The sequence below is a fragment of the Cebus imitator genome, unplaced genomic scaffold, assembly GCF_001604975.1.
Source record: "Cebus imitator isolate Cc_AM_T3 unplaced genomic scaffold, Cebus_imitator-1.0 Scaffold10, whole genome shotgun sequence".
Classification (NCBI taxonomy): Eukaryota; Metazoa; Chordata; class Mammalia; order Primates; family Cebidae; genus Cebus; species Cebus imitator.
Window position 1 is genome coordinate 9,989,811 of NW_016107325.1, and position 21,776 is coordinate 10,011,586.

Below are 21,776 nucleotides of genomic sequence, written 5' to 3' on the forward strand. Positions count from 1 at the left end.
GAGATGGAGTCCCACTCTATTGCTGAGGCTGGACTTGAACTCCTCACCTCAAGTGATCCTCCTGCCCCAGTCTCCCAAAGCATTGGCATTATAGGTATGAACCACTGTACCAGCCAAAAAATTATATTTATATTACATATTATTCTTAAAAAAATAAAGGTGGAGGAAACAAATTTCCAAATGGTTCTATGACCAGCAAACCTTGATAATAAAACCTGACATAGACATAAGAAAATTCCCAACTAATATCTTTCACAAACATAGAACACAGACACAAAAATCCCTCACAAAATATTAACAAATTAAATCAATCAAAATATAACAAATATTTGTAATGCAGGTTCTAGTCAGGGCAACTAAGTGAGAACAGAAGTAAAAGGTATCCAGATTTAAAAGGAAGAAGTAAAACTATTTCCATACACAGATAGCATGATCTTGTATATAGGAAGCCCTAAGGAATGCACTAACTATTAAAACTAACAATTCAGCAAGGTTTCAAAATACAAAAGCAATATATAAAAATCAATTGTATTTCTATACACCTGCAATGAATTCAAAATAAACTCAAAAACAAAACTAAGAAAATTTATGATTTCAGCAAAAAGAAAGACAGGAATAAATTTAACAAAAGAAGTACAAAATTTATAGTCTGCAAACTACAAAACATTATTGAAATAAATCGCATATTATAATGAATGGAAAAACATCCCATGTTCATGGATCAGAAGACTTAATATTGTTAAAATAGCAATCTCTATCAGAATCCCAGACATCATTGTGGAAATTGACAAGCTGATACTAATGTTCATATAAAATTGTAAAGGATACATAAGAGCTAAAACAATCTTGAAAACACAGAAAGCAAAATAGAAAAAAATTACACTTCTCAATTTCAAAACTTACTTCAAAACAATGACAATGAAAATACTGTGGTGCTAGCACAAGGACAGAATATAGATAAATTGAATTGAATTGAGAGACCATGTTTCTACAGTCAACTGATTTTGAGAAGAGTGCCACAACAATTTAATGGGAGAAAGAATAGTCTTTTTAACAAATGGTGCTGAGACTAATGGATACCGACATGCAAAATAATAAAGTTGAAGCCTTACCTCACACCATATACAAAACAAAACAAAACAAACTTAAAATGCATCAAAGACCTAAATTTTAAAACTGAAAACTTTAAAAACTCCTTGAAGAAAACACAGAGATACATCTTCATGACCTCATATCTGGCAAACAATTCTTATATATGGCATTAAAAGTATGAACAACAAAAGAAAAAAATTGATATTTTGAACTTGGTAAAAATTAAGACCTTGTCATTCAAAGGAAACCACCAAGAAAGCGAAACGACAATTTTACAGAATGGGAGAAAATATTTGCAGATCATATCTCTTATATGGGACTTTCCACAATATATAAATAACCCTTACAACTTAATAAGAAAAAAAGACAAATAATCCAAGTTAAAAATGGGCAAATAGGAGAGAAATCCAAGATGGCCGATCACTAGCAACTTGGGATTGTAGCTCCCAGTGAAAGCGCAGAGAACGAGAGGACGTCACACTTTCAGACGAATTTTTGTTGCTCTCGCACCAGGAGATTCCCAGTGGAGGAGCCCCACAGTTCGCCAGCGCGACTCTTGTGGCCAGTGAGGCAGTTTTGCCGGTGCCTCGGTGCAGTGGTTTTTGGTGCAGAGTCAGAAAATCACCATCAATCTTAACACCCCTGTTTTAATCGGCACAGTGGGTTGCTCAGATTCTAGCGCTGGGAATCAACAAGTTGGACGTCCACTCAGAAACCCAATTATAAAGTTGGTAATTATAAAGAAGACAGATGGATAAATTTATAACGAAGGGAAGAAACCAGTCTAAAAAGGCTGAGAATACCCAAAATCAGAATGCCTCTCTCTCTACGGGGGCTCACATTCCTCATCAGCAACAGAACAAGACCTGATGGAGAACGAGTGTGTTCCATTAACAGAAGCAGGCTTCAAAAGGTGGATTATAAGAAACTTCTGTGAGTTAAAAGAACTTGTTCTAACCCAATGCAAAGAAACTAAGAACTTTGAAAAACGGTTTGATGAAATACTAACAAGAATATACAATTTAAAGAAGAATATAAGTGAATTAATGGAGCTGAAAAACACAACACAAGAACTTCGTGAAGTATGCACAAGTTTTAACAGCCGAATTGATCAAGCAGAAGAAAGGATATCACAGGTCAAAGACCAACTTAATGAAATAAAATGAGAAGACAAGATTAGAGAAAAAAGGATAAAAAGGAACGAGCAAAGTCCCCAAGAAATATGGGACTATGTGAAAAGACCTAATCTATGTTTGATAGGTGTATCTGAATGTGATGAAGAGAATGAAGCCAAGCTGGAAAATATGCTTCAGGATATTATTCAGGAAAACTTTCCCAACCTAGCAAGGCAGGACAATATTCAACTCCAGGTAATACAGAGAACACCACAAAGATATTCCTCAAGAAGACCAACCTCAAGGCACATAATTGTCAGATTCACCAAGGTTGAAATAAAGGAGAAAATGCTAAGAGCAGCCAGAGAGAAAGGTCAGGTTACCCACAAAGGGAAGCCTATCAGACTTACAGCAGATCTCTCAGCAGAAACCCTACAAGCCAGAAGAGAGTGGGGGCTAATATTCAACATCCTTAATGAAAAGAACTTTCAACCCAGAATTTCACATCCAGCCAAACTAAGCTTCAAAAGCGAAGGAAAAATAAAATCTTTTGTGAACAAGCAAGCACTCAGAGATTTCATCACCACCAGGCCTGCTGTACAAGAGCTTCTGAAAGAACCACTGCACATAGAAAGGAACAACCAGTATCAGCCTTTCTAAAAAATACCAAAAGTAAAGAGCATCAACATAATGAAGAATTTACATCAACTAATGGGCAAAACAGCCAGCTAACATTAAATGGCAGTATTAAACTCACATATTATTAACTCTAAATTTAAATCGACTAAATCCCCCAATCCAAAGACACAGACAGGCAAATTGTATAAGAAGCCAAAACCCATCAGTATGCTGCATCTAGACCCATTTCGCATGCAAGGCACAAAGACTCAAAATAAAGGGATGGAGAAAGATTTACCAACCAAATGGAGAGCAAAAATAAATAAATAAATAAAAAGCAGGAGTTGCAATTTTTGCCTCTGATAAAATAGACTTTAAAGCAGCAAAGATCAAAAGAAACAAAGAAGGACATTACATAATGATAAAAGGATCAATGCAACAAAAGGAGCTAAAGATCCTAAATATATACGCGCCCAATACAGGAATACCCAGATATATAAGACTTATAAAGAGACTTAGACTCCCACACAATAATAGTCGGAGACTTCAACATCAATATTAGATAGATCAATTAGACAGAAAATTAACAACGATATCCAAGATTTGAACTCAGATCCAGAACAAGTAAACTTAATTAATACGTATAGAACTCTCCACTTTAAATACACAAAATACACACTCTTATCAGTACCACATCACACCTACTAATAGGTTTAAATGAAATATTGGTTGGCTGCTTGTTTGTTATTTTCTTCCCTCATTTTTTTTTCATGTCTCCATTATTAGGCACAATTATAGGCATACCCATTTTTAAACTGCATTCTAGCCTGGGCAATAAAGCAACACCCCCGTTCTCTCTCCCTCTTCCTCTTTCTTCCACTCCTTCATTCTTTTTTATTATTATTCTTTTTCTTTCTTTCTTTTTCTCTTTTTTTGTTAAAAAAAAGGGCAAATAATCACAATAAACATTTTTTCAAGGAAAATATACAAATGGCCAATAAGCGCATAAAGATGTTCAACATAATTATTCATCAGAGAAATGCAAATAAAAACCCAAATGAGATACCAATTCAAACCCACAAGGATAGCTAGAATAAAAAAGTTAGAAAATAAAAAATGTTGGTAAGAATGAGGAGAAATCAGAACCCTTATACATTGCTGATGGAGTTGTAAAATGGTGCAGCTGCTTTGGAAAACAATAGGTAATTTCTCAAGTGATTAACGTAGACAGGCCATGTAAACCAGCAATTCCACTCCTAGTTAGGTACTCAAGAGAATTAAAAACAGGTTTTCAGCCAGGTGTGGTGGCTTATGCCTGTAATCCCAGCACTTTGGGAGGTTGAGGCAGGTGGATTGCTTGAGCTCAGGCATTAGAGATTAGCATGGGCATCAAAGTCAGACATCATCTCTACAAAAAATAGAAAAATTAGCTGGGTGTGGTGGCATATGCCTGTAAGTCCCAGCTATTCAGGAGACTAAGGAGGGAGGATGGCAAGGCTTTAGTGAGCGGAGACCATGCCACTGCATTCTAGCCTGGGTGACAGAGCCAGACCCAGTCTCAAATAAATAAAGAAAAAAAAACAGGCTTATAAACAAAAACTTATCCACAAATGTTTCTGTGCTGACAGCAGAATTATTTATAATAGTCAAAAAGTGTCAAATGTCCATTAAGCGATAAATGAATAAACAAAGGTGGCTTATCCTTAAAATGAAATATTATTTGCTCATTTAAAAAATGCTGATACAGCAGTAGACACAAATCCTGAAAATATTGTGCCTAAATTAATAAGCCGGTCACAGAAAACAACATATTATATGACTCCATTAATACAAAATGTCCAGAATAGGAATATCTCTACAGACAGAAAAGTAGATTACTCTTTTTTTAATCCTATTTTATAAGAGGAATACTTCATTATGACCAAGTGTAGGTTATCCCACATATGCAAGATTGGTTTAACACAAGAAAAGCACATAGGTAATTCACAAGATAAGTAGGATAAAGGATAAAATCCTATCATGGACTCAATAGAACAAAAAACATATTTGACAAAATTTAATACTTATGCATGGTACAAACTCTCAAACTAGGATTAGAGGGAAATTTCCTGAATTTGATAGGTGCAAAAACTACAGCAAAGGCCACTCTTAAGGGTAAAACAGTGAATATTATCTCTCAAGAGCAGAAAAAAAAATGCAAGAATGTCCATTGTTACTTCTATTCAACACTGTATTACAAGTTCCAATAAATGTAATAAGAAAAAGAATAATAAGGCATAAACACTGTGGGAGGAAAAGTAAATTAACAAGTAGATTTCAAAATTTACAGGAGAAGCGCAAATAATCTAAAATAGTCAAAACAAACTTAAAACAGAATAAGAAAGTAGGACAATACACAATCTATAAAACTACAGTAATTAAGACAGTGTGTATTGCCATAAGCAAAGACATGTAGACCAATAAAACAGAAGAATGAGTTCAGAAATTGATACACACAAGCATAGCATCCACACATTTTTAACAAGAGTACTGACACAATTCCTGTATTAGTTTGTTTTTGCTATAAAGGACTGCCTGAGACTGGGTAATTTATAAAGGAAAGAGGTTTAATTGACTCACTGTTCTTTATGGCGAGGAGGCTTCAGAAAACTTGTAATCATGGCAGAAGCAGCAGCAAACACATCCTTCTTCACGTGATGACCGGCAGAAGTGCAGAGCAAAAGGGGGAAAAGCTCCTTATAAACCATCAGATCTCATGAGAACTCACTCACTATCGCGAGCACAGGACGGGGGATCTTCTGCCGTGATTCAACTATCTCCACCTGGTCCCTCCCAGGACATATGGGGATTATGGGAACTATAATTCAAGATGAGATTTGGGTAGGAACACAACCAAACCATATCAATTCCTTCAAGAAAGGAAGTTCCCAAATGGTGTTTGAACAATGGAAAATTCAATTAATAAATCTCAACCTCCTATTCTGTGCACAAAAATTATTTCAAAATTAATTATTGACCTAAAATAAAAGTTAGAAAAATAAAGCATCTAGAAGAAACATAGAAATAGGTCTTCATACATTTGGGATAGGCAAAGATTTCGTTACAGCATAAAGAGCACTAAACATAAAAGAAAACTTGATAAATTACACAACATCAAAAATAAGAACTTCTGCATATTAAAAACGTTATAAAAAAGCCAAGCTTCAGACTTGGAAAAAATATTTACAATACAAATATCTAACAAATGACTTGTATTTAGAATATATAAAGATCTGCACATCAATAATGAAGAAATCTCAATAAATATGCATATAATATGTAAACATTTTACAAAAAAAAAGACTGTTCAATGTGAACATAAAAAGGGGCTTATCATGGAAATAACAATTAAAACCACCACAGGATACATACTAGAATATTTAAAATAAAAAAGACTGAAAATACCAAATTTTTGGCAAGGATATGAAACCACTGGTAACTCTCACATGTTGCTGGTGGAAATGTGAAATATTACAACCATTTAAAAAAAAACCTGTACCTTTTAAAGTTAAACATACATGGTATCCATCAATGTTTTTAAAAAAGTAAAAACACTTTTCACTGGAAAACATTAAAGATGTTTCATTGTAGAACTATTTCTCCAGTGAGAAATAGTAAAGGTAAAAACATTGTATATGAATGATCATAGTCCCCCCTTATTCAAAATATCCAAAATTATGAAATAACTTGAATGATTGTTAATGAAAGAATGGACAAACAAATTGTGGTATATCTACACATTGAATATTACTCAGCATTTGAAAAGGAAGTCTACAAGTAGTCAAAACCTCATGTATTGATATCAAAAAGCATGAAAGAGAACAACCAAAAGCAGGTACAAAAATATGTAATGTATGATTCCATTTAGATGAAACAAAAGAATAATGATGCTAATGCATGCTGATAGAAATCAGGATGGCTGCTTTCAAGGTTGAAAGTTTGAGTGGAGGGAGATGCAGAGCACTTTCTGGTGTGGAGGAAATATTCTAGATTTTGTTTTGGGTGGCAGTTACAGGGATATCTACAAGTCAAAACTCATTAAACTGAACTCTTAAATTTTGTGCATTTTATTATATGTAAATTATTTTGCATTAAGGATTAATTTTAAAAAACAATTAAAATTGCTGCTCAGAGAAAACAAATTATGAATATACTATCTAACCCCACAAAGTACAGAAATTAAAAAATACAGTATTAACTTTGACCTATTTGAAAGTCAACAAAAGAAAAGCAAGAAAGTGCCTACAATATGATTAAATGAATGGTGTGTGTATATATATATATACACACATATACACACATATATATACACATATATACATATGAAATGAATATATGAATGGCATTTATAAATATATTAAATATATATAAATATATATGTCTCTATATATAATCATTTAAATGTTTACAGTTTAAAAAGTAGTGAGGAAAAGAATGCTATGGTTTACAAATCCTAAGGATTGTGCTAAAGTTGTCTTTTTTTTTTCTTAGCCACCTGGTATCCGAACTCCCTTTCTGTGCCTGTGAAATTTCCACCTTCAACTGCAGAAGCTGCAAAGTCAGATACTTGCTTTCACAGTCTCCATTGCCTTGAGGGCAGGGCACATGAACAGGCTCAGTTACTCTGAATTCAGCTTGGATATTGACTTGGGAACTAGTGAGAAAAGCAGCACTAGTGGAGAATCCATGCTGGCAGCAATAGTAGCAGTTACTTCGAGGATCCAGTCACAGCTATAGCAGGGGGGTCATACAGTAGCCAATGTCAGCAGCAGGCAATGCCAATGCATGGGGAATGAGAGGTACAAACCATTCATCTAGCATTTGCAGGAAGCAGAAAGAATATCCTCACCAGTCAAGTTCTGCAGCATAATTTTAGCTTCAAAGCTATGTGCTTTGCTTTATCCTGCCTGCCCATTTTTTAAGACTTTTCTCTAGTGTTCCAAATGACTCTGCTAACTATTCGATATCCTTTCAACAAACTTCTTTTCCACTTAAATCATCCAGAGTTAATTTCTATTGCTGGCAATATGGAAAATAAAATAACAATGTACTCTAACACAGAATAACAGAAATAATGCTACATCTAGTTAACAAGGATTTTTTACAAACAAGTAAAAGTTATTTGTTTTTCTTTTTAAAAGTAAGTTCTTAAAAATAACTTTTTTGACACCATGAACTCCACCTGCGCTTTCAAAGAAAAGTATTTTTCACAATCAATGTTATTTTTAAAGAAGAAACATTTTCAAAAGATCCACTGGAAAAAATTAGACTTCTGCCATAATAATTTACACAATATATGTCTGAGATTTTAAAGGAATATCATAAAATTATAATATTAAATAAAAGCTAATACTGTCATAATTAACTTTTCATGCTGTATGACAGATGTAATATCCAAGGGAGTTTCTATGTTGCTCTGAAAACATGGGAACATGCTATTTGTTCTATTTTTTCTTATTGATTGTGAATTTGTCAGTCATCAATTTTGTTGAGTCTACTTTATTCAAAATTTTCAACTACATAAACTCTTTAAGTAATGAGTTTCATAGATACACTGTGCTATGTGAACTAGTACCTCTCTTTCTTGGTTCCATTATTCTTGTACTATAGAATATTGTAAATAAACCTATGTTTTCTGTAACATATCTTTTGAAGAAATAATGTATCTACTCAAAAAACATTTCTTATCAAGAGTTTTTGTTGTTGCTTTTCATCAGTCTAAGAAAAATCTGTCTTTTTTTGTCCTTATTTTTGCTGATATTTTTCTCTTCATTCTTCATTCCTGTACTCATAGCCCATCCTCATTGGCACTGATTCTGTATTTAATGTAAACATCCTTGAAAAATAGAGTTGTTTTATGTTGATGATACACTGAATTTACCTAAATTTTAACATATGAATTTCATTATTTCTTTATTTTTTTCAATTCTAGTCAAACTTTATTTTTTCTTTTTCTTTTTTAAAAAATTTATTTGTTATATTTTAAGTTCTGGGGTACCTATGCAGATCATGCAGGTTTGTTATGTAGGTATACATGTGCCATGGTGGTGGTTTGCTGCATCCATCTCCCCGTCATCTGCATTAGGTATTTCTCCTAATGCTATCCCTCCTCAATCCCCCCACACCTTGCTATTCCTTCCCTTGCCCCCCACCCCCAGGTCCCAGTGTGTGATATTCCCCTCCCTGTGACCATGTGTTCTCATTGTTCAACACCTACTTATGAGTAAGAACATGTGGTGTTTGGTTTTCTGTTCTTGTGTCAGTTTGCTGAGAATGATGGTTTCCAGTTTCATCCATGTCCCTGCAAAGGACATGAACTCATCATTTTTTATGGCTACATAGTATTCCATGGTGTATATGTGCCACCTTTCTTTTGTGAAGATGACATTTTATGGAAACAAAAGATAAGTTCACACATAAAATTTCAGGTAGTAGTAAATGTAACAAAGGAAATAAACATGTGATTCAGTAGTGATTGGGTTACTTCATAAAAGATGGTCTCTTCCCAGAATTTGTTATTTGATCTGAGAACAGAAACATGTAAAAGATACTGTTACAAGGAGCATCCAGACAAAGAAAACAGAGGCTCTAAAGCAAGAATCAGTTTGATACATGAGCCAAATAGAAGGCAACTACTCTGTGTGAAACACACTCAGCACAGAAAAGGTGGTCCTAGATGATGCAGGAGAAATTGGCAAGTAGTGGGTCATATAGGAACTCATAGGCTGTAACCAGAAGCAAGAATTTTACCCTAAGAACAATTTGAGAGCCTTTGGAAGATTATAAAGCAGAGGAGCTATGTTGCTGTTTTATTTAAAATGTTAAGTTGCTGTGAAAAAATCAACTAGAGAAATGACCAAAAAATAGAGCAATTAGCTAAGAGATTATTTTAGTCCACGTGAGATGTAATGATGGTTTGAAGCAGAGCTGTGGGACTGGAGATAGAAGCTTGTGGTGCCATAGAAGCCCAGAAAGGAGAGTGTGTTACCAATTTCAAAAGTGATAGTGCAATCAACTGTTTCAACTGCTGCAGTGCTTGCGTAAACAGCAGCAGGAAAAGGGGTTTTGAATTTAGCAACTTGGAAGTTGTTTGCGGCAGAAGACATATTGGAAGAAGATATATATATGCTCGGGAAGCATAATGATCATAATGGATGATAAAGAGGCATTGAATTCTGGTGGTAATCAAAGTAATTATGGATGTCAAGCATGGTCGAAGTCACCACGGTAGTCTCAAAGAACCCTGGACACTAGTTCACTGGGTAGCCCTTTTTATTCAAAGTATGATACCAGGGCCAGCTGCTTTGGTATCACCTGAAAGTTTGTCAGAAACACAAAATTACAAGCTCTACCCCAGGCTTAATTAATCAGAATCTGCATTTTAATGAGATCCCCAGGTGTGCACAATAAGGTTTAAGAAGCATTACTTCTTAATTATTCACCTCTAAAATATGGGGTGCCTGTTTTCTCCTCTAGCTCCTGTCAGTGGACTCACCAGAAGTTGACTCCATCATGGACCTATTTCTCTTCAAAACATCATTATGGGACCATATTGATGACCGTATCACCAAACCATAACTTTCCCTGCCTTCAGATGGGGACTATTTTGTATGTTATTAGTGCCTGGTGCCTAACACAATTCCTAAAACAGACACAAAATTTTCCTAGATATTGTGGAAGACTAGAGAGCAAGAGGGACTACGTGTGTCAGATGAATTCCCTTTGCAATATAGTTGGGCTGATGATGTGGAAAAGGTAGGACTACAGGACTGGAAAAGGAAAGATTGGGTGGGTTGATAATTTGAAAAAGGTAATTAAAATATAAATTCATAAAAGCATGTCAAATATCTTAATTTAAAACATACACACTACAAACACTCATATGCCACTACATTTGTATCTATGTATTAATTCCTTCACAGATATTGTACTATAGGGCCAAGGCCTTTTACAGAGTATGAATTGGTTTCTGGAAGTTCTGCAAACATCTTTCCTGCACAAACCATACTAAAAATGCATTGTCTAAAGACATTATTTCTTCTGTCTTTAAATTGTGAAGCAATATAATTACAGAATCTTCCTGGGTTTTTGTTTTGCCTATCTTTTACAATTCTCATCTACATATAACAGCATTTTAAAAATGATTGTTTTTCTAGTCTTTCCTATAAAGTCAGACTTGTCTTCTTCAGCAATAGTAACTCTCTACCTTTTTGCACTTAATATTTTGATGGCTTATAAAGTACTTATTTAAATTGTCCAGGACCAGTCTCTGCTAATACAGGGGCTTAAAAGTCCATCATAATTGGTTATAGTAATGGGCAATTTTAGTGTTGCTTATTTCTCCACGGTTCACTGTGCGATCCCCTCTCAGATTTCAGTGAGCTTGCCCATCAGGTTAACCCTAGTGGATTTGGCAGTGCAGCTTACCAACCTAGAGTTCTTAGGACTTGGTCCTCTAGAATGAAGGCAGCATGCCAGGTCTTCTGTAGCAACCAGGCCATTTGCCATGGCAGCTTCAAATTGAGCAAGAATTTCACAATTTCACACTTGAGTGCAGTTAAGTCTCAGGTGGATGGCAGCCAGGCTCCATAAATAACTCCCTGTTATCATTGTTCCAAAACTCAGACTTTTAAAAGGCACTACCCACCCTAATGGTCCAGTCCTTAATAACATGATTTGTATGACACTTGAGCAATAGCCTGAGACTCCAAAATCAGGTAAGAAGGACTTTCCCATAATAGTATCAACCTACTCTAAGAAGATTTCATTTGGATCATGATATGACAATATATGACTGATACATACACTTTGGTTTTTTAAAAATCATGCTTTACCTAAGTTCATGTATAAAACATATTTGAAAAATAATTTTGTTTTTAGAGATATAATAAGACCTAAGAGCAATATATGCTCATGGATATTCATGTCTACTGGTACTTACAATCTACTTTAAAATTATTTTTCTTTCTGACCCATGAGACATAGCTCAAAGGCAATAACAAGTCTTACTCTGCCTACCAAAACTTCTGATATGGTTTGGCTATGTCCCCACCCAAGTCTCATGTTAAATTGTAGTTCTCATAATTCCCACATGTGAGAGGGACCCAGTAGTAAACAACTGAATAATGGAAGTGGTTTCCCCATACTGTTGTTGCAGTAGTGAATAAGTCCCATGAGACCTGATTGTTTCATAAGGGAAAACCCCTTTCCCTTGGTTCTCATTCTGTATTGTGGGCCACCATGCAAGACATGCCTTTCACCTTCTGCCATGATCGTGAGACCTCCCCAGCCGTGTGTACCTGTGAGTTCAACAAACCTCTTTTTCTTAATAAATTACCCAGTTTTGGGTATGTCTTTATCAGCAGCATGAAAATGGACTAATACAACTTCTGACAGAAAATTAGGTACATAATACACATTAGTTGAATCAATCAATTAGAGAATGTAGGCTTTTTTTTTTTTTTTTTTTTGAAAGAGTCATGCTCAGTCACACAGACTGAAGTGCAGTGGTGTAATTATAGCTCACTGTAGCCTCGATCTCCGAAGCTCAAGCAATGCTTCCGCCTCACCCTCCTGTATAGCTGGAACTACAGATGTGTGTCACCACACCTAGCTAATTTTATTTTTAATTTCATTTTTCTAATTCTTATTTTTTTAGTAGAGACAAGATTTTGCTATGTTGCCCAGGCTGGTCTGGAACTCCTGAGCTCAAATCATCCTTCTGCCTTTGCCTATCAAAGTGCTGGGATTAGAGGCTGGGCCAGCATGTCCAGCTGAGAATGCAGGCTTCTTAATGAAATTCAAATTTACAAGCAAACAATGAGAAGATGGGGCCAATAACTAAGATATGCTCTTTTTTGTACAGTTGAGGCTCTACTAGGTTTAAAATATTTTTTGAAATATATTTTAAACCAATTATATTTTACTTCTGGAACAAGAATAAAGGAGATCTAAATATAAAACGACCAAAAACAACAACAAAAAAAGTGTTAAATCTCCGAGGCAAGCATCAAATTTTTTAAAAAGTCACTCAGTTGCTCAAGGGAAGTCATCAGAAATACAAAATTTTCTAAATATTGAACACAGAAAATTTACTATTCCTCATTTTTTGTACCTTAAGAAATATCGAATGGCTTTACAAACAGTACGTTCTTAGGAATTCAGCATACAAAAATCTATATTCCCCTACCTATTATTGATTATAGATTCTGCCCATAAGAGGAAAAAACTTAATCAAATGATTACAATAGTGTTGAGGATTTTTTATTGTGTTTTCCACATAAAAATAAGACTTTATTTGATGAAAAGAATCCATTACAAGGTCAAAAATCCATTATAATTAAAATTGATTCAGTAATAAAATTTAGCTTTAAATGAGTCAAGTATTCTGCATTTGTCACAAACATTCAAGATTAGTGGATTTTGGTAAGAAAAGAAATACTAGCAGAAAGGAAAATGACACGTTTTCAACAGATAGTACTTTATAAATTTTTTTTTAAAAAGTGCTTTGGGAAAACACACAGTATAGTTACTGAAGAAAAGTCATTTAAGGAAGACTTAAGTGCTTCAAGTGGAGTGAGCTGCAGACTAAAAAATATTTTAAAATTTGCCAAGAAATTTAAGTGTTAAAAATATTCCTCTCCTTATTCAGTTTCATGTTTAAGGAAACATTTGACAGACAAGTAAACCAAAGGCAAAAAAAGTTCACCTGCATTTTAAAATAATAAATTCTAGATCTGTAAAAACTTCTTGGTTTATACATAGAGGCCAAAGTTGACCTTTATTTATCCACTTCTATGTAGTTAAAAAAATACAGTAACAAATCTTTCTTTCTATCCCCCCCAAAACATCTAGGGGAAATATTTTAAATTGTGAGTGTGTGAATGTAGTTATACATATCCCTAAGTGTACAAAACACACAAACACCACTTTACTTGGAAAAATATTTTCATCATACTGTAAACATCTCTTCCTCTACATCTGGACATTTTGAAATAGTCTTTGGTATTACTAGTTATTGTGCTTTGAAACAGAAACTTGCAGAATTTCTGTAGTAGTGCTACATAGATATTTTAAGATATAAATAAGAAAAATGCACTTGGAATAAGTTACAATTAGCTGCTTTTGCATAATTTTCAAAACTACAGTGTATGCCTAGTCACAGTTTTATGAGAAAGAATATCTCCTTTTTCAACTCCTTAATCTTAAGGAACACTTAATCATTTTGGCTAAATATCCATTTTTGGAGTGAATCTGACGGGTTGCATGACACTAAATTTGGATGCTCTCCATTTGCTGAAAGGCACATTTTTAAGAATGGATTATATAGAAGTTGATCCTAGAATAAAAGGAAACAACAGACATTAAATTTTAAGACTCATATTTAACTGATAAATATGAAAAATACTTTATGGTTTCACTGAAGCAAACCTAATAGACACCATTCTTAAGTAAAACTTTCTAAGATCAAACATATCTGATAAACTCTTGCTGGCTTCTAGTGTAAGTGCCACCTTTTACACTACTACAGTTTAATTAACAAGGTATTACATAATGAAGAGAGGCAGACAGAACAAGGTCTGAATCACGTTTTCAAACAAGTATTCCCTTGATATATCCATAGGTGACAAACTCTTAAAAACATCATAAATCATAAAAACTGTTAAGCTTTTCTAGTTTTGTACAAAACAACGTTCAGGTAAGAATTGCCATGATACAGCTAAGCCTTAAAACATATTTAAAAACAGAAGAGACCAGTTACGTCTTTTCTCAATTCTAGGTTCATGAAAAAGTGCTAAAGAGGGTAGAAAAAAATTAATCAATTCAAGTGAGAAGATATAATGATTATTTTCTTCTCTCTACCACAAAAAATATACAGCTGTTGCAAAAAGCATTAGAAGAAACCCTAAATAGAAAAAAATGAGCAACTAATATTAATAATTCACAGAAGTGCTGATCTGCATATACCATGCTTCAACAAAGTTAATAAAGGGAGAAAAATTCCGATAGGTAATATTAATGTACCATGTTCCACTCATTTTCCCAGACAAGCAATTAGAGCTAAGAAAAATAGTTAAAGAGGTGGTAATTGCACTGAGGTACCTTCTGGATCTCCCAAATCTGCTCTCCAGTGGCAACTGTCTTGTGACCTTTGTAGGTACATGCCTTCAGCTGAACAAGACCTTGAGCAGCATGAAGACATAATTCCTTCTGGATGTTGTGCCGAATTTCATGTTGAGCAGAGTATTCAAAGTACTATGGAAGGAGAACAGTGTTATTAACAAAAGCACCCCCTGTGCTCAGCTACAAAATAAGTGAATACATCAGCAACTTGTTAAATAATGAAGTCATTTTTATTTCAAGAAAGTAATACAATAAAAATAGTTATCAGAAACATAAGCTGAGTTTTTATGATAGACGATATAATAGCCTTTCTTCATCAACAGTTGGTTACTTCATTAAGAAGGTATTGTCTTCCTCTCCATACTGAAATTTGGAAGTTATCAAGTCTGGGGATGCTGCCCCAGACATTCCTCAGAAAATGGAATGAAGAGTTCTAATGAGTACATTAATTGCCTCTCTCCCACAAGTGTTCCATCTCTCTTCTTCATCTCAATTAAAGGTGTTTTCACTAAACTAGGGACTTCGGGTTGTTCATCATGCCTGTTTTCTCAATTGAAGATGGGTCCTTTAATAGTTTCTAACCCACAGGATTAAGAAGATAAGTGGGTTAATATGTGTAATACGCTTAGAACAATGACTGGCACATGAAGAGTTCTCATACATTTTAGCTATTGTTAATATTGATGCTTCTCTTTCTCAACATATTCAAGTAATTCATCCCTTAGCTGTACTATTCCTCTCAGATGTTAACATCCCATCCATTTTTACTTCCATGTACTCACTTCTGTTACTCTGACTCTCAGAATTTTTACTGAAACACCTACAGCTACCTCCAATTTCTGTTCCTAACATCCAGCAATCCAATCTGCTGCCAGACAGTATTTTATAGCATTGGTTTGATCTCCGACTGCCCTCACTTAAGTGAATCACTACTGTTGCTAAGATAAAGTCCACACTCCTTAATTGGTACATGAAATCTTTCATTTTTGATCTTGCATCAACCATTGCCCCAGTTATATATGATGCTTCTTTCACACAATTCTACCAATCAGAACATATGTATCTATAACTCTAAGACTTTGCTTTACAGTCTGTCCTCTGCCTGGAAGATCCTTTTGACCCTTTTCTGCCTAACTCCTTTTTAATCCTTCAAGAGCCAGTTCAAATATTACCTTCCTTCTTTGGCTTTTTCTGAATTTGCCCAGCTGCAAAATAATTACACCCTTTTCAAGCTTCCCATAGTATATCAGATATAACTTTTCTAGTACTCTATTAGAATTGCGTGTGTAGAGCTGGCTTCCCCATAGACTGAAGTCAGGCAATTTATCAAGTCATAACACCCATTACAAATCCAATATTTCATAATGTTGGCATTCTAAAGACAAAATAAGTTAACATAACTGATTTTCAATAATGAAATAATTAGTAGGAGCACTAATATTTGTTAAGTCCTTATTACATGCTAGGCAGGCACTGTGTTAAACCCTTTATGTATATCAGTATATTAGAGCAGGCACTCTACCAGCATTCACTGAATTCACAGAGCCACATATCTTGAGTTTCCCTACTCTTGGTCTCAGGCTTAATTTATCTCCTCCTACCAGCAAAACATCAGTCATTTTTATAACTAGTAGTTCTTCAGATGGAAACACTGGAAGAAAATGGGTTTAGATGATGAAAATAGCATTCTATCTATACTTGGCTAAGAAAGATAAACCTTAAGATCTCAAAGATGATAGCAAAGGCTGTCGAATATTTTACCAATTATTAAAAAGTCATGAAATAAAAATTATAAAAATTGGAAGATATTAAAAGTATGGTGGTAACAAAAAAGACATAATTGGATAGCTGAGAATGTTGGAGATATCCATCACTTACAACTAGTAGAGAAAGTGGATGAGGCAAAGCAGTAAATATAATCAAGATATAATGACTCAAACTGCATTGCTCTAGTAATATTGACCAATTTAGTCACATAACCAAAGTATTTATTTTACTTGGCATACACAAATACTGTCACAATGAAGTTTTATGCTGTAAAACATTATCTGATGAAAAGTAGAAGGGAACATCAAAAAATGAACAAGTTACATGATATATCAAAATTTTAGCACTCAGGGAACTAAAATCTGCAAAACAGTTTCAGTGCAATGCTTGATTAAAAATAAAATGTCAAGGATATAAACCAAAATGAAATAAACAGCTGTGTTAGGGTAACAAAAGCCAAAGTTATCTGTTTAATATATATACCAGACAATATTTATTCTCTTCCTCAAAACTGTTCAATCCTTTCTGTCAAACTCAGAATTAAGTCCAAACTCAGAGTTAAGACCTATTAAGCCCTACATGATAAGGTCCTTTATCAATGCCCCTGACCTCATTTCCTACCCTTCTTTGCTAGACCACTCTGCTCTAGGCACACTGGTTTTTCCTTTCTCCATGTATCTGCCTCTGGGCCTCCACCCTTGGAAATCCTTCCTCCAAGATGAGCATCTTCTCCTGGAACACTGTCTCAACATATTCAGGCCTCCACTCTAAGTTTACTTTTCCAAAAAGGTCTTTCCTCACCTCTTAAAATAACCACCCCACCCCAGACACACTACCTGCTATATTTTTCTAAAATTGTTTTTCTTTGTTCCTGTGGAACATAAGCTCCACAAGATCAGAAGCTTTATCTTTTCACTATGGTGACAGTCAGTTGAAAGAATATGTGAATTTTTTCCCATCCCCCAGTTTCTAAAAGATGGCTATATTCTATCTAAAATATAAACATACTTTTGATATAGAGCTATAATAAAGCTGTTATCTTTATGACAATAACAGAAAAATGAAAAAACAATGTGTACAATATATATTCAGCTTTTAAGATAAAATAAATGTAATGCTAGAAGAAGCCTAAGATAAATTTATAAGTATGTACACTTAGAAATAAGATTTTTACAATTACAGAAATATTTACCTTTGCTCAAAATCTCTTTACAAGCCTAAATCAGTGTTATTTCCAAAGAATGTGATTATTTATATAACTATTTTTCTTCTAATATATTGAGGGAAAGAAAATTCTTTAAAAAGATGCATATAGACTTATGCACATAGACATACATGTACAGATACATATGTATATAGATATAGGTATAGATGTATGTATATCTATGTGTGTCCATATATATCTTCATCTTATTTCAGAATTACACCTTAATTATACAGCTACAGATCCAGTTCACCAGCTCTGGCTTCTGGACATCTGTATCATCTGCCCTTAGCAGATCGATTGATTTAGTTAAATAAGGATTAGAACTAGATTAAGCTGAGTCTAATGGGTAGGAAGAAATACAGAAAAGGGTAGACCAGGAGATAAACTGGAGGACCTTTTTTCCTAAAATGGACATCTCAAAGTTTTGTCCCATTAAAATAGGACATCATGGGTATTAATTATTGCAAAAATCCTTCATACACATCTTGGACTCTACTCCAAAATACTTGCAATGCCCAGAAGAGATACTCCAGGCTCTTCTCCTCAGTTCGCTTTCCTTCACACTCTTCTTATTCTGTTCCCATTCCCAACAGCCACCTCACTACCTCCCACCTACTTTTTTAAAAAATGTTTTCAAATGTCATCTTTCTCAGGAAAATGGGTGAGCACCCAGTCTCTTTCAGATACCTTTTCTATAAACCCAGAACTCTCTGAAGTGCATTACCCTCAGGAAATGCTCAATTACAGATTTCCTAAAGGAGTTAGAAACTAAATAGTTCGAATCGATCATAGTATTCAGCATATAGGGATCACTCAGTGAATTTGTTGAATGATCAAAATGACAGAAATACAGTCTAATCTTTCCAGGAGTTGATTTGCAAAAGGCAAGAAAAGGAAGCTTAAGAAAACGGAAAGTTTGTATTTAACATGTTCTCAACCCATAGCCAACTAAATAGTAATATTTGATATTTGAATCTGATCAATAAAATAGTCAAAAGGTAGTAACAAGCAGAAATGTCACTAATCAAGGAGAATCCTCTTCTGAGAGAGAAGGAGGAACATATTGAAATAATATTGTGGCCCACAAAGTTAATTTACAATGCCTATTTTGTTATTAACACTTGATGTAATTTGTGATTAAATCCAGTTATATATGGCCTTTATGTGCAAACTTGCAAGCTCACCACACCAATAGTCATGCAAAAGTCAAAGCATCAAAGATCTATATAGAAGTTTCTTTTTTAAAAAATTTCAAATCGCATTATTCTATTTTATTATTTTCCCATTTTCCTTTATTTATTATTATTTGTTTTTGAGACAGTCTCACTCTGTTGCCCAGACTGGAGTGCAGTGGCATGATCTTGGTTCACTGCAACCTCTGTATCCCGGGTTCAAGCAATTCTCCAGCCTCGGACTCCCGAGTAGCTGGGAACACAGGCATGTACCGCCATGCTTGGCTACTTTTTGTATTTTTAGTAGAGATGAAGTTTCACCATATTGGCCAGGCTGGTCTCCAGCACCTGGCCTCAAGTGATCCATCTACGCTGGCCTCCCAAAGTGCTGGGATGACAGGTGTGAGTCACTGTACCCAGCCTCCTTTTTTTTTTTTTTAAATGGGTAAGCTACTTCAAATTGTTTTCAGAGTCAGAGTAAAAACCAAAATAAAATACTTATCAATATCAATTGCCAAACTCAGTCTAAAAGCATTGCACACACCAGCTTACCCAAGTACAAAGCCGCTTTGGGACTTCCGAAAAATAGGCAACATGTTACTTGTGCTTGTAAATGCTTTGTAAGTGAAAGATTTTTAATGCAGTGCTCACCTGGTTTCCCCCAAGTCCGTGACATGTATACATAATTAACGGTTTGCCTCCTTGATTGTTTTCTCCAACATCCAGACATAGAGGCTGACCAACGCTTTTAATCTAAAGGAAAATTTTTAAGTTATGAAAAGTTTTTAAATCTGTGGGGTTTATATATTTGTAAAAATAATTTAGAAAGTAATGTTACTGATTATAATGTAAAAATCTCAAGAGCAATAAACCAGAAAGTATTTCAGCAATTTTCCTGGAACCACATAAAGGTTGGTGGCAAGAAGTATATTAAGTGAAAAGGAACAGGAAAATACTCACATATCCAGATATAACAGGATTAAGGTCTGGTACATACACCTCAGGATAAATATTGTTCAGATACCATGTAAAATTTTTACACTGAAGGCGGTGTTTTATTTCAAACCTTTTTGAAAGATCACCAAATGCTTTCTGTAGAAATATGAGAATGAAGGGGGTGCTTAATTAAAACAACGCTGATAAAGTAATTAAAATCCTACTATATGTATTTCTATTTTGGTATATTTAAAAATTCGTGCTAAAAATTCAAGAGGCAATTCAATGGCATCATCATTCGTTCAAGTAAAAAGTATGCCTGCCTGTTCATTTCTGGCTTTAAAGAGAGTCAAGACCATTTCAGTGCTGACTAAAATACTAAAATCACGCTATTTTATTCTTCATTTGTGCCACAAACATCCCCTACAAGACAAATATTTCTAGTGAAATTCTGTGGGCAAAAGAATGGTAGTGGGAGCATCCAAAATTGGTCCCAACTTTATACCCAAAAGTGATCTGCCAAGTGAGGTGTGAGAAAGCAGGTATAGACAGTGCCAATATACAGCAAACTTCTATCTCTTCTCTGTCAAGATCACAGAAAACTACCAGCAAGAAACAACCCATTGGGAGTAATTTTTCTAGTCCAAGGGTGTTGCTTGTTCTTAACCATATCCGCAACTGAACCTTTAGTAGAAAAAGGCAATTTTCAAATTAAATGAATTTTTTTTCCTTTATTTTAAGGAACTAAGAAAATAATTTTTAAAAAAGTATTAAACTTTAAGGTATTTGACCTACAGGCAAAATATTAGAGAAAAAGTACAGATAATATCTAAATGTATGCAAAAGTAAATACTCAATCTTGTCAGTTCAAGTAAAGAAAAGATTTTCTTATGCCAACATCAATGTCTTAAACCTAGGTGTTTTAGCAAAAAGCACGAGTCTGTAGGAGTTCTGTTTAGCTTATTATTATTTATCCTGTGGTAACAAACAGGTACTGGCTGACTCATGTGCACCTTTGTGGGGGACAAGCAGAGCATAAGCTTCATGTAGTGCCCACTTGCCAGCCTAGCCAAACACTATTGTGCAGTACACAATCTGCCCAATTTGTCTTCATGGCCTTGGGTAAAAAGATAGCAATCTAACACAGTAGTGCTCTGAATTCTCATCCTATCAGGGAGACACTGGAGACTAAAGAAAAGGGGAAAGAGGTAACCAGATCTTTCTTTACCACAACAGCCAAAATATTGGTACCATTGACTCCCAATAAATACTCCACCTTCCACCCACAATGCCTACAAATTAGCACTGTCTATTTCCTACAAAGAGATGAGTATCATTCATTGAAGCATGGTCTTAAACTCTCTAGTTAATTTACCTCATCTAATATTATTAAGACTATTGGAACTCACTTCAATGTGTTAGGTTTCATGGTCCTACAGAGCATAATCTATTTATGACAGGTTAATAACAAGAGTACTATGTATTTGTTAGCACTTATCACTTTCTTATTTCACAGCTACTCTGGGAGAGAGTCAGAATGTGTATTTCATCGCTTAAAAACAGGGAAGGAGAGAAAAGAAACATGCTAACATCCACTCCATGTCCAGCCACCCTGCAGCCACTCTATGAAGCGTCTTCCCTATTTTACATACTCAAAGTCTTTGCCAAAGTAACATTTCCAGTAAGTAGTAGAACTAGAACTTGAAA

The 21,776-nt window shown here is 34.6% G+C and overlaps 1 protein-coding gene across 4 annotated transcripts in view; it reads right to left on the reverse strand.

Annotated features, from left to right (window-relative positions):
• Positions 1 to 13,102: 13,102 nt before the first annotated feature.
• Positions 13,103 to 21,776, reverse strand: part of GALNT3 (polypeptide N-acetylgalactosaminyltransferase 3) — a 49,278-nt gene continuing 40,604 nt past the window's right edge. For 3 of the 4 annotated variants that reach the window (XM_017548317.2, XM_037745784.1, XM_037745776.1), the window contains exons 8-11: positions 20,094 to 20,225; positions 19,785 to 19,886; positions 14,967 to 15,119; positions 13,103 to 14,202 (exon numbers count right to left, since the gene is read on the reverse strand). In XM_017548317.2, coding sequence (XP_017403806.1) covers positions 14,080 to 14,202; positions 14,967 to 15,119; positions 19,785 to 19,886; positions 20,094 to 20,225 — 510 coding nt within the window. In that variant the 3' untranslated portion in view covers positions 13,103 to 14,079. The remainder of the gene's footprint in view (positions 14,203 to 14,966; positions 15,120 to 19,784; positions 19,887 to 20,093; positions 20,226 to 21,776) is intronic. The other variant, XM_017548311.2, reaches the window with a different exon arrangement.